This window comes from Alosa alosa, chromosome 1 (assembly GCF_017589495.1).
Source record: "Alosa alosa isolate M-15738 ecotype Scorff River chromosome 1, AALO_Geno_1.1, whole genome shotgun sequence".
Lineage (NCBI taxonomy): Eukaryota > Metazoa > Chordata > Actinopteri > Clupeiformes > Clupeidae > Alosa > Alosa alosa.
The window spans coordinates 7,630,585-7,644,265 of record NC_063189.1 but is presented as its reverse complement, the minus strand read 5'-3'; the positions used below and the strand labels follow the sequence as shown (position 1 = coordinate 7,644,265).

The following is a 13,681-nucleotide window of genomic DNA, read 5'->3' as shown; positions in this document are numbered from 1 at the left end:
ATGCTTCATTCCTCAATCTTAATTCATTCAAATGTTTTATCGCCAAATGCTTTACCATTAAAGCTGAAATAATCCAACCCCCAAACCAAGTCTAATTCAGTAACTATATATTCATGAGATATTTAGCTTTTTAATGTGCAAAATATTGTCAAACTTTCAAATGATTCTTCTTATCTCCAATATATTCAGTGTTTATGGTGGATGGCCCTAGGATTTTGTTCACTTGTACAGAACACAGTGACGTCGACGCAAACGTCTACGCACAAATTATGACGTCTATTTTTTCCCATAATGCTTTGAGGAAACAGTTCTGATCCAGTTTATTCCATGAAATCAGACTGGTGGTGAGCGCGATGAGGCAGTGAGATCACGTTGAATTTCGATTTTGTTGCCTTATACATTTACAAACCCACAATCGAGCAGACACACCAGAAACATGTGGTTCAGGTTTCGTTTTCATCTTCCGAAAGGTGTGTGACTTTGATCAAGCCTTTCACCCTTCAATTCGGAGGATTCCTCCCCGTCCGTCGATTCGTTTCGACCAGGCAATGACAACGGCCCCAGCAACCCCGCAGCAGATGAGAGACCGGCTGCTGCAGGCCATCGATAGCCAGAGCAATGTAAGAATTGTGAGAATGTGACCGTCATAAACACCTTATTTTGAAAAGTAAATTGTTCAATTGCCAAATAGGCATACTTAACCAAGCGCCCACCAAGGGTGTTAACGTTGCTTTTACACGTCGAACCAACAAGCTAACATTAGCTCTCTCGAGTTAGCTGGCTTAGAACTTGGCTGCTAACTAGCCAATGGAAGCTAAGTGGTTCAGCATTGTCAAATATCCAGCGAGCAGTCTCTAGCCAGGTAGCTAGCTAACAGACTTTCTCTCCTCAGGAACTCTTGTGTTAGCTAGACTTAATAAAGTACCATGGCTTGTCAGACTACTAGGACAATTGGCGTGAGACTCGCATTGGTTGAAGTCACGTTAACGTCAGCGTTTAATATGTAAACCTCCTCGGGTGTAGGTCGTAAAGTGACTGACAAGTGGACCATCACTTTTCTTGCAACGAACTCGTAAAGAAAAACACACCAACTAGGCTAATAGCTAGTAGTAGTAGTAGTAGCAGCAGCAGCTAGCTAACGTTGCGCTTTACGTTCCACCAAATCAACAATCTTGTATCAGTTAGCAAATAACATCCTTTATCGTGCATTTAAAACATAGTTAACGTTTGATAAAGTATCACACCTTCAAAAGAAGAACGCCAATATAGATCCTTGGTTTGATTTTCTACCGAAGGCTAGCTCAATTTGACTGGTTAGCATTTCTTGCAACAGTAACATACATTGTTATGTATAGTCAGCTAACTAGCTTAGCTAAACACAAAACTTAACGGTACGTTATCGTTTGCCATCCATGCTGAGGGTAAACATCCTGTGGATATTGCGTTTGTGTACACAAGGCAATGATGTAACTATATTTTAAATTACGCATGTTATATGGTCGATGGGTTTGAAAAAACACCTGCTGTCACGCTAACGTTACTGAAATGTGGCCAGTGGCTTAACGTTAATAGTGAAAGTCCTGTCAAATAGTTCATGGGTAAGCGTACTTGCCTAGACAGTTCATAAGATTCCACCAGACCAGCACGTCTGGTCTGCTTAACTCATTCCTGAACATGCTATGTTCCTCAAGTTTTTTATTTCCTGATTCAGCAATGTGTTGCCCTTGATCTATGCACTTCTTAAATTGAGATGTTAATATAGGATTTGTTTAAATTGCCCAGATACACGTCTTTGTTGTAAATTACTCTTCGAACAGCTATTATTGTAATGATATGATGCCTGAAGTTTCTCAGTCGTACACTAGAACCAATCAGAAGTGAAGTTTTTGGCTTGGGTCCTCTGTAAGAGATTATTTTTTCATGTGACACCAGGAAGTACATATAAATAGCCAGGCGGCAACTGAGTACTGCTAAGAGGGTTGACAATGGCAGTCGGCTCTTAACAGCAGCAGTCGCCGCTGCTCACCAAAACCCTATCAGAATACTAAGAACCTGATGGACACATCATTTGTTCTAAGTTAGCTATGGTTAGATGTCTACCAAGCAGCCAGAATCTGTTTAACCTCTATCTTTTGCATCTCACAGAATGTCTTACATTATATGCCCTAGGTTAGTTATCAATGTTTGATCTGGATGCCCCTTGTGGCTTGGTCAACTGATTTTTTTTAAATGAACATATGCCAAATATTTGTACCCCTTGGTTTGCGCCACTATTACATAGTGTGGTGACATGTCAACAATGAAAAATTCTGGCAATAATCAGGCTTATTAGATGGGAACAGTAGGCTTACCTGCTGACCTGGATTAGAAAACAGTAATAATAGACCTGTAACATCACGCTTTAGGCATTTAAAGCGATGGTTCGGAGTAATTTCACCCTAGGGTCCTTTGCACCATGACCCCGAGCCAAACACCCTCCCAGAACCTGTTTTCCCTTGGCCGAACCCTGGTCGAGTAGCGCTGTCAGAAACTAATGAGTTTCTGCAGTCGTAATGGTACCAACTTTTATCTCGTAAATTACCCCACTATAAATGCCCTGAATGGTACGAAACTTCTACAGTAGTACAACTATGTTCTTTATTCATAAAACGAGGCATTGAAAAGTTTGTAAATACACCAGGAGTTTATTTAAATAACACTTGCCTGATGGATGCTACTATACCGCTGCGTCAACGTTACTTCTGTGATTTGGGAAAAACCTGTAAAAGTCCTGGCAGGAAGCATGCATAAGGATGTAGATCCAGGAATGCACTAATATTTTGTTCGTAGTACCAGTTTGCAACAATTATTAGTTAACACTGAGTTGTAAACACTAAGGGAAAAAAATATTAAAAACTGGATATACCAAAAAACGTTGATGTAATCGCTTCCTGCCAGGTTCTGGGAGGGTGTTTGGCTTGGGGTCATGGTGCAAAGGACCCTAGGGTGAAATTACTACGAACAATTGCTTTAACAGGTCTTTCTGAAGTGGTAGTTTAATTGGCCTTTTCCACTCAGCGTCTGACACTTTCCTCTAACCATGGCATTTACTTCCTGATGTCACATGCCAACTAAAGATTTATCTTCTCTCCAGGTGTTCAGCAATGATGTCTGTCAAAAAGTTATATGTATGTGAAGGGCTGGGGGAAAAAGAGGTAGAGGTTTAGAGTAATGGTGACATGGCAGGCTCTCTATTTGTTTTAAAATATATTGTATATTGTAGATGTAATTTATAGACAATAGGGACTCTTATCTTTTGTCTTGCACCTGTCAGCTTGAGTTGTTTTAAAACGTAGGCTATGTTTTCAACCAGATAATTGTCAGTGAATGGTGATATTTCAGGTGTTCTGATATATTCCACCTTGGGTTTGTTAATTAATTTAGTTTCAGTTCAAAGCACGTTTGCATGTCATAGCATGGTGTCTCTTGTTGAAGTTGTCAGGGTGCCTCAATGATTAGGAATGTTAGCTAAGTTGGCCTTTGGCCTTCTGATCGGTCTGCTTGTCTGCTGACTCACCCATGGTTACCGTTGCTTATATACTTGCGGTTGAGTTTTCACATAGATCTTTGCTTCTCGAGGTCAACGAGTACTGTCAGTACGAAAAAAAAAAAAACAATTGATTTTACCTACCTTGAGTTGTTACAGCCAGCAGCTAATACGGCTAGGCAGCTAAAGCGCTACACTCTGTGGGCATGTAAATGGGAGCTCACAGACATGCCTCCAGAGTGTAGCGCTGTAGCCTCTTGACTGTAGCAACTTGAGCTAGGTAAAATTGACTGTTTTTTGTTTTGTACGAACAGTACTCAGTGACCTCCAGAAACGGAGATCTATGTGAAAACTCGCCGGATTTCTCCTTTAAGGCCAATTTATAGTCCAAGCGATGAGTGTTGCTCGACAAAAACAAATTGCTGGAGCTGTAAGCTTTCATAGTCCAGCATCAGTGTCAAATTGTCCGATAGAACGTCAACTAGTTTCTATAACTGTGAACATTAATGTTACATCACACCGCAAAACAAAAGTTAAGAGACAAACCGTCACCATGGCAACACGCAAAAGAACTCGAACTCCAGTAGGACTTTGAATTTATATCCAGAGTACGCAATAACGCCTGTGGTGTTTTCAAAAAATTTTTATGTATGCAACAAGCTCCATGACACCCCAGCAGACAGAAATTGTTACTTTTACATTATATTTTGTTGAGTGACATTTGTTGCCTGAACTATAAATGGGATTATACATTTTTCATGTTTTTCAAGAATCAGAATTGCGAGTGAAAATGCCCACTAAGTCTACAGGTTTTCAATCTTTTTCTACGGGAATAGACCCTTTTCTTTGTATAACCTAGCAACAGTAACATAGGAAGGCGTGACTTGACAAAGGGTCAATCCAGTTGTTAAGTTTAACATCATGAGTAATTTCCGGGCCCTATACCGCTCCTTCTTCCAAATTAGAAGAAACATCCTGTTTTCACAAACTGTGAACCTTTCCCCCATCACCTTTTCAGCGAGGCTAAAGAAACTTTACTTTACCATCAAAGGTAAAGACCAGAGATTGAGGCAGATATGAGTAGTGGAATGACCATTTTTGTTACATGTTCGGCCTTTAGCAGTTTGAAGTAGACCTTTGTTTACTTCATTGCTTGTGATTTATTTCTTTAGCAGTTTGAAGTAGACCCTTGTTTACTTCATTGCTTGTGATTTATTGCTTTAGCGGCACTGGCACATGTATCCCTCTCCGTCATCACCACCACCACTCAGCCATGATGGTTCGCCATCATGTTCACCATACCACACCTAATCATCGTTCATCATACCACACCTAATCATTTAGGAATATGCATCAAAGATATTGATGGCTGACTAAATAGTATTGCATTTACTCATGCATTTACTAAAATGTCTGTCAATCTAATGTCTGTCAATATATTACCAATCATTAATTATGCATTTGTTCTGGTATATTTTAAGCTAGACATTAGGGGTGTAACGGTACACAAAAATCACAATTCAAAGTCACGGTTCAGTTAATTATTGGTACAGTAAGCCTGTAAGTACTAGGCTACTAGCCTAACGTTCACTGACGATATTGCAAATGTTTTTTTTTTTTTGTTTGTGGGGAACTCGAATTTGAAACATGGCCTGCATGCAGAAAAGCCTACTGTTTATTACTTTAAAGACTTCATTCGGTAAACATCTGTATTGAACTTAACGTCCTGTACCTAAACAGTTCGGTGTAAATATATGAATAACTTTGCTGGCTAACTAGCCAGCTAGCTAGTTCAAATCTGGCTACAATGTGCAGTGTAACAAAGGGGTTGGTGTGGAAACATTGGTGCTATTGCGAGTTGTTGCACTGGTGTGAATCCCCAGGCTTTTAGAACATGTGTTGCAGCACGTTGCTAGTTGATCTGGTGCAGCTCGTTCCATGTGACTCTTTGGTGTAAATTGGTCTTTAGAATGCTATGATCAGAAACATGCACCAGTGGTGCGTTTCCAGATCTTTCTCAGAAAGTGACTGAGTTTGGGGGAAAACAGGCTAGTAAACAGGCACTGGTGTAGGGGATTGATTCACAAATGAAATTGAAAAGTAAGGTAAATTAAACAATTAAGAAGAGAGCAGGCAGGAGTTGTTATGGGACACTGCAAAGCAAATCGCTAGACATCCAGTCACCAACTGTAATAGGCAATTAGGTACTAACATTAGCTAGATTTGGGAATCACAAGTATTTTCACATCAACTACTTGGTTAGCTTAATGGTACGGCCAGAGCCTGTTTACGGAGAGCCCTTTCACTCCCTATGAACTCCACTGTACTTGCAATCTGTTCCGCTAGGGGCAATCACAAATAAGTGCAAAAACAATGGGGGCCTATGGAGCTAGACGGCTACATTTGTCTCTTACAACTGGTTGTCAATGAAAAATCGAAGATTTCATTGTGGTTTCTGCAAGGTCAATATGGATTATAGCTCAAAAGTTGAATGAACGAGTACTTACGTCCTTTTGATTTCTTACAGGTTGGGTCATTGTTGCCACAGAACTTTAGCTTTCTGCTAATGAATGACGTCATTTACGTATTTGAAAGGCTTTTTATCTAGTTTGTCTAGATGTTTTTTTAAAAAATATATATATATTTATCAACAACAGCTCCTTCGTCTGAAAAAAAGTTTGCTAGTGTGGCCAACCTGTTTTCACAATCTGTAAACCTCGTCACTGTTACCTCTGTTTTAGTGAGGGTTAAAATAAAAAAAAAAAAAACACTTGATTCTAACACAGTAATTGAGTGTAGCTGTACAGCCAGATGATATAATCAAGGATAATGTCCAGGCCTCCGAAAAATAGAATTGTAGGTTGAGGCAGTGAATGAGCAGTGCAATGAGAATTGTATTGTAGGGTACCCTACATAGTGGGGGGAAATTATTTTACTTTCTGTGGGAAAAAATCGAGCCACTTTGGGCCCAGTTGGAACCGGAAAAAGAATCATCGGCACCCTATTCATGACCTAGCAACCGGAAAAAGAATCATCGGCACCCTATTCATGACCTAACAACAGGGCTGAAAACTGTCCTGAAGCATGTTTTTTGTTTATGTTTGTTGACAGACACTGTTACAAGCCAATTGGACATGACCTAAGTGATTGCAAAAAGATAATAACTTTGTATACTGATGTTACGCAGCCTGTTGCTTATATTTGCTGTGCTGAGTGAGGACTACACAGGGCACTAGCAATAATGTCAGAGACTGTGTAGGACCGCAAGGTTTCTTTTTCTTTTTTGCTCGATATTTCGAGGCTCACACAAAGGACTTCAAAAGGTTTAATGCGTCCCCCTTGCCTACCAGGGTGTGGTAAACAAAGCGTTAATACTCATGTCACATGAAAAACCTTAATAAGTAGCCTAAATATAGGTCTACCCTTAATATAGCCATTGTTTTTAAGTTACATTGTCTGTCTGGTGAAGTTATAACCAAAAAGTGACTGCTTTTCAATCCATAGCCACTTATGTCTTTTCTGGCTATGACTAGATAGTAGGGGTGTGAATCTCTGTAAAAGACGATACGATTCGCATCTAGATACATGGGCACGATTCGATACAAGAAAAGATACATGTTCATAAAAAACGATTCAGTATGATTCGATGCAATTTGATGCAGTTCAAGAATGGAAAGCATTCATAAAACAGTGCTTAAGACACTCTTGACCTTTTCTCATATAGCCTACAAGAATAAAATAGGCCTACATATCAATGAACTCTCTGGGTTTATTTTGTTCCAACGGTAGACCTAATGCAGAAACCTATAATGCCACAAGTCTGAGCTAATATGAGCAAAATAATTGGCTAATAATTTGTGCATCGTTTTAGCAAGGGCCAAATTATTTAACATTAAGGAAATCCCTTCATCAAACGTAAGGCTCTACAGACTATTGTTGCTGTTTAGTGTTTAATTTCGGGCTGGATTTTGAAAAACAAAAGAGTAAAAACTGTAAAACAAACGACCGAGTGCGAGTTGTCACGTGCTTAAGTTGCAGTAGATGTATGGGTAATGAGGTCATTTGACAACTTTGGGCAATGAATGTAGCCAAAACAAACTGCATTACCCACAATTCCGTACCGATATAGTTTCAAAACCGGACGTGAGATGAACGCTGCTTGGAACGTAAATGAGAGTGAGCGAGCAGAAAAGGTTGTGAACCGATTCAGTAACAAGTAAATCGATATAACGACCGGTTCATTTCAGTTTTATTCGATCGACACGGGCTTCCGCGATCGATGTAGCCGTATCTTAGAATTAGAATCTTACACGTTAAAAACGGATACCGATACGTATTGGTTAATCTTTACACCCCTACTAGATAGCCTACAGAAGTGTGTCAAATTATATAAATAAAATGTATATTAATTGGGCTGTTAAAATATGGTTGCCTATATGATTAGCCTACAGAGAAGGAGAAAAGCAAACAGGCGCAAAGGATACTTTTGTATCCCTTTTAAAGGGCCATCAAAAATATAAAAATGTAACTTGTTACTTGAGTAATTTATTAACATTTAATACCTAGTATTAGTACCTAGTATTTAGTACTTTTTTTACTTTGACTTGAGTAGATTTCTCAGATGGGAATATTTACTTGAAGGGAGTAATTGTACTTTTCAGCACTCAGTACAGATTTTCAGTACTCTACCCACCCCTGGTCAGGATCAACTCTAGTAAAGTGTAATCACACTTTTGAATGTTTAGTTTTCTCTGCCATCGTAACTAAGAGCAGAAGCTGTGTGTGTCTGAACAAGGTACAACTGCAGTGTGTGCGTGAGAGCTGCTCCAATCTGCAACGTTGGAGTTTATCAACACTATGGTCTTTAATAATTTAGCGCCATGGCCTGTTACAGGGTACTGCTGGTTTGTACAGCAGAATGAAGTCTTGCTATCAATGCAGTTCCAAATAAGCCTACGGTCATTCACGTTTTCTCTCTAAAAGTAACATGACATTGCGGGGCACTGTGGCACAACAGGCTACAGCACTCATACCATATACTCTTCACTGTCCTAAATAAAGGCAAAAAGCCCCAAAAATATACTTTAAATTTAAAAAAAAAAGAAACATGATGCCATATATGCCATATTTAATCATAACCTTGCCGTTTTCTCCCAGTAGTTACAACTGTGTTATTGTCATAGTGCAACGTCCACTGGGAGTTTGCCGGTAGAGTGGCAATTTGATTATCACAATTATTCCACAGCAAGAACACAGGGCTCTCCACAGATGCCTGTTTATTAATCTAATCATCTTAATATACTCAGGCAAAAATGCCATAAATCGGCCCGAATAGCTAGTCGAGCGATCGATAGGCGGACCTCTAACAGTGTTGTTCTTTTACCTTAAAACATTATTACAGTTATCTTTCTGTAACATGTGTTTTGGGTTGTATTTCAGTGATATTGATACATGGAGAAGTGGGCTAACTCATTCTCCTGTCTGCCAAGCAATGTTAACGTTTCTGAAATTTGTGATGGCTTATTCCAGTAGCATTAAGTAGATGTTTGATAGTCATTCTCCTAGGTTCATACGGTTTCCAATGAATATTCAAGTTCAGTGACGGTTCTATTGTTTCAGTGGTGAACACTTCTATTATTACTTCATACCATGGACTCCTACCATAATGATGGACTTAAGCAGTTTATAACTAAATCGCTTCTCTGTTCCTCTAAAGAATACATTCTTCCTTGTTTTGGGATTTGGGATCTATCTTGTCCGGCCTGTCCTCTCTCTGCAATCTGTTCACCTGCTAATGGCTGCTGTAGCTGATTTGTTAGCTAGCTTGTTTGCGCCTTTATGAAGAATTGTCCCAATCCCAAGTACTCAGGTTTGGTTCTGTACCCTTATGATGCACTCATGTCTGATTTGTCCCACGTGTGCTGTGATTGGTCAAAACATAGAAATCCAGCAGAAATCTTCGACTATGTCATCGGCTGCTTATTTTGGTCATGATGCATCTTTTTAAAAAGGTAGCAGACATCATACAGACATGTTCACAAGGTTAAAAACTTGATTTTCACCAGACGTGGTCTTAAACAACTTACTTACAATTGACCTCATAAGGATGAGGAGGTGCTTATGTCTATTTTAACTCATTCAAATTCTAAGGTGTCATTGTTAAAAAAACAAAAAACAATCTCTTCTGCAAAGCTTTAAGAGCAATGTAAAACTGACGTCAAACTCTTGTGGATATTGCCCTCAGATCTGCAACATGGTGGCAGTATTGGATGTAATCACCAATTTGGAGAAATTTCCCATCACCAAAGAAGCACTTGAGGTATGATTCCCCAAATATTCCCCCACCCCCTTTTATATATTGTCTATATATGGTATATCATTTTTGTAATTTTCTCATCATGTAGGAAACTCGCCTAGGAAAACTGATCAATGATTTAAGGAAAAAAACAAAAGATGAAGATTTAGCGAAACGTGCCAAGAAACTTTTGCGCAACTGGCAGAAACTTATTGAGCCAGGCCAGAATGACACACCTACACGGTCAGCTCCAGGAACCCCAGGGTCTGCTAATGGTGGTGCCCACCCATGCAGAACGGACATCACACCACTTACTGTACCACCACCAGGAAAGATTGGCCCTGAGGTCAAAAATCGAAATGACATCCACAACACCTACTCTCCCAAAGCAGAGAAGTCAGGTAGTCGCAAGCGCAAGGATGAGAACAGGGACAGTCTCCACCCACCTGCAAAAATGCCTAAAACCTCTGCATACGAGCAGATGTCTTCCTGCACCTCACCGTCAACCAATGGAATTGGAGGCAGCCCAGAGACTCCTTCAGAAAGGGATACCCTCCAGCCCTCTGACAGAAACCGCACTGAGCACCTTGAGAATGACCGACACAGTAAGATTCCTGTCAACGCTGTTAGGCCTCACTCTAACTCCCCAGGGCTAACCAAACTGCCTAGCACTTCGTCCCTGATCAAAACGGCAGTCCTACAGCAGCATGCCAGATTGGAAGGTGGCAGTGGAGGACCGCATCAGCCCAAAAGCCCTCGTTTCTCCTCCCACAGCCCCCGCAGCGCAGCGCAGGAGATGCTCTCCAAGAGGTCTTCAACTTGCGCCCCTAAGGAGAGTCTCTCCAGCCCATCGCCTAGCTCTGCTCAAGTGCCCTCTCCCTCGCCCGTCTTGCAGTCGTCACTGTCCCCGGCCACAGAGTGCTTTGCTGTGGAACACTCTCCAACACGACACGAACCCTCTCTGCACTTGCATGGTTCCACAGAGCCTGCCTACCACCCCCAACACAGCACTGTAACGCAAGAGTGTCCCCCGAGCTCTTTGCAAGCCTCGCATATTCATAAAGCCCCTGACTCTCACAGACACGGCACCTCTGTGGAGGCCAGTGCGGGGGAATGTGAAGTTGTGACCTCATGCCCCGATGGTAAAAGGAGTAAAAAGTACAGGTCTAGAGACTATGTAGTCAACCTTCAAGGGCAGCCTTTAGAGGACAAGACAAAGCCTGTGCGCTTAAAAGAGCGAAGGTTGACCTTTGACCCTGTGACTGGTCAGATAAAACCCCTCACCCCAAAAGAGTCCCACTTTGAGGAAGAAAGCCCAGTGCCGCAACCGCCGCCGCTGCCGCCACCACCACCCCCTGCCGCTGAGCCCAATCAGCAAAAGCCCCCCGCGTCTCTCCCCAGCCCCTTCCAACAGACAAACTGGAAAGAGCTGTCCAGGAATGAAATTATCCAGTCATACCTTAACATTCAGAGCAATGTGCTCACCTCCTCTGGGGCGCAGACCCACGGAGCACACTTTTTCATGACAGAATATTTAAAACGAGAGGAGCACGACACAAAGGAGACCAGAAAGACCCACGTGTTGGTGCCCAGCAAACCTGAATCAGACTTGCCTGGTGTGACCAGGGACGTGTCTGAGGACGACCTTAATAGAATACACACAAGTCACTGGCCAGGGGTCAATGGTTGTTGTGATACTGTGGGCACCTGGTATGATTGGACAGAGTGCATAGCCTTGGACCCACATGGAGATGAGGGTAAATTGAACATCTTGCCATATGTCTGCCTAGACTGAGAGAACTGGGCCTCTCTTGTCTTTTTTTTTTTTTTTTTTTTGTCTTCATGAAAAAGTGACATGTCCTTGATTGTACTAACTATGATCTGGCAATGTCACAACCACAGTTGCCCCCTCTGGCCTCCCTTGTATTTGTCAATCAGAATGGTGAAATGGGATGCTGAGTGTGCAGAGGTGGCAGGTTGTGATTTTCCATGCATGGTTTTGCAAAGGCGCTCCATTACAAAGTGCTGCTAGAATTGCAGGCAAGAGGTCTAAAGAAATACAGAGATTGGGTGTAGTTGGCCAGTTATTGCACGGGTGTGTGGGAAAGCAGTCAAGGATTACGACAAGCACAGGTAAGACTGAAAGTGTCCAGCAAGTCAGAAAGAATTTAACTTGTTTGGAAGTTACAAGAAGCTTTATGTGACTTAAAAAAAATAATAAATTATAATTTTTCTTATCATGTATGCATCTATTTATTTGACCTTTTTATTTAGAATTTTATTAGCTGTATGCAGCTCTCCATGAAGTTTTTATTTTTATTTTTATTTTTCTGGCCTGCTTGAATCACATGCATCCTTACTGGTGATGCCAGTGAGTCATACCATGTAAACGTTGTGCACATTTACCCATATGAACACACCAACTGATGACTACATTCCATAGGTTTCCCTTTATGTGTGGATCTGTTTCAGGACCGGAACCTTTTGTTGGGATTAAACTCTGCTCCAGGAAAGCCATGCTTTTTTGAGGTTATTTGAGCATGCCCTTGTTATGTGGCTTTAGTATGGACTTGTGTCCTTTGGTTTAATGGGATGAGGGGAGAGGGTGCAACTGCATTTCATCCAATAGGCAGGAATAGCCGGAAAATAACAATATGCTGGAAATGTACTTGTTACCATTCCTTATATTGTTTGCCTTATGAGACATCACTCTTCATTGAGCTTCACTGAATGTACGGTGATCAGACAGCTGTCTTTTAGTTGGTACTCAAGGGAACATTTTATTTTTGTTCAAAACATTTCCCGTATTTGTTTTGAAGTGCAAACAGATTGCAGTTCTGGATTTTTGTACATACATTTTACTTTGTTAACTTGTTAATATCTCTCATAAGTCCTGAAATGCTTTTTAATCTGGAGAGAAATTTTGGTTTTCAGGGAATCATCAATAATGAATTGAGCCATGATATCTGAGACTAAGCCACCACTAAAAAACCCTTGAATCAAAGAATTAAAGTACAATTGTACATTTAAAGTTTTTGACATGGAAACTCCATACAAACATACTTTACCCCATCTTTGTATTATTTTTCATGCCAGTTTTTCTTGTGGAAAACAATGTTTAAGTGGCTGAAATTTTATCTGCTGCCAATTTGCAAACACTGTGCTCCGCTACCTTCTTCCCTACCAATGTGCCTTTCGATGAAGAGTTGCTTAGTTTGTTTCTATGTACTTGATTTGAGTAATATCCCCTTCCCTCCAGTGCTCCGTGTTAAGGCTGTCATTGAACTGGTCATTGTTTATAGTTGAAACACATGGAGAAATACAGCTTGCAATAAACAACAAGCCGGTAGTTTTTATTTATTTTTTTTCCTTCGTCTGATCATTTTCGGATCAGGGACTTTAAGTGTTTAACATCACTCATCTGTTTGAAAATAAAAAAGGCATACAAACTTTGTATTGTTATTATTTAAAAAAAAAAAAAAAAAAATATATATATATATATATATATATAAGGTTCACAATATCCTCTTTTCTATGAATAATATATTTTTTTGTTGTGTACAGCAAACGGTGTTAATGTTTGTTATTGCGTTTTCTTTAGAAAAAAATTGTTACTTTCCTATCTGTTTGAATGGTTGTGAAACATGTTTGTAGTATTAATGAGACAATGCTGTTATACCACAGTTAAATCGTAACAAGCAAACGTATACGTTTGTTTGTCAAGTCCATGATTACAATGGGTTGATTAGTTATGTTCCTTTGTGTCAGGTGTGTACCATCTTGCACATAAAGCAATAGATTATAGGACATGTTTTTTGCCAATTGTATTTGTGGGGACAGAATTCAAAAATGCAATTGTG

General features: G+C 40.4%; 1 protein-coding gene across 1 annotated transcript; it reads left to right on the top strand.

The window, feature by feature from the left end:
* Positions 1 to 338: 338 nt before the first annotated feature.
* crsp7 (cofactor required for Sp1 transcriptional activation, subunit 7) lies at positions 339 to 12,063 on the top strand. The gene is made up of 3 exons (XM_048261689.1): positions 339 to 620; positions 9,771 to 9,845; positions 9,931 to 12,063. The coding sequence occupies exons 1-3, from the start codon at positions 549 to 551 to the stop codon at positions 11,614 to 11,616; spliced, it is 1,833 nt and encodes a 610-aa protein (XP_048117646.1). The 5' UTR covers positions 339 to 548; the 3' UTR covers positions 11,617 to 12,063.
* Positions 12,064 to 13,681: the final 1,618 nt, after the last annotated feature.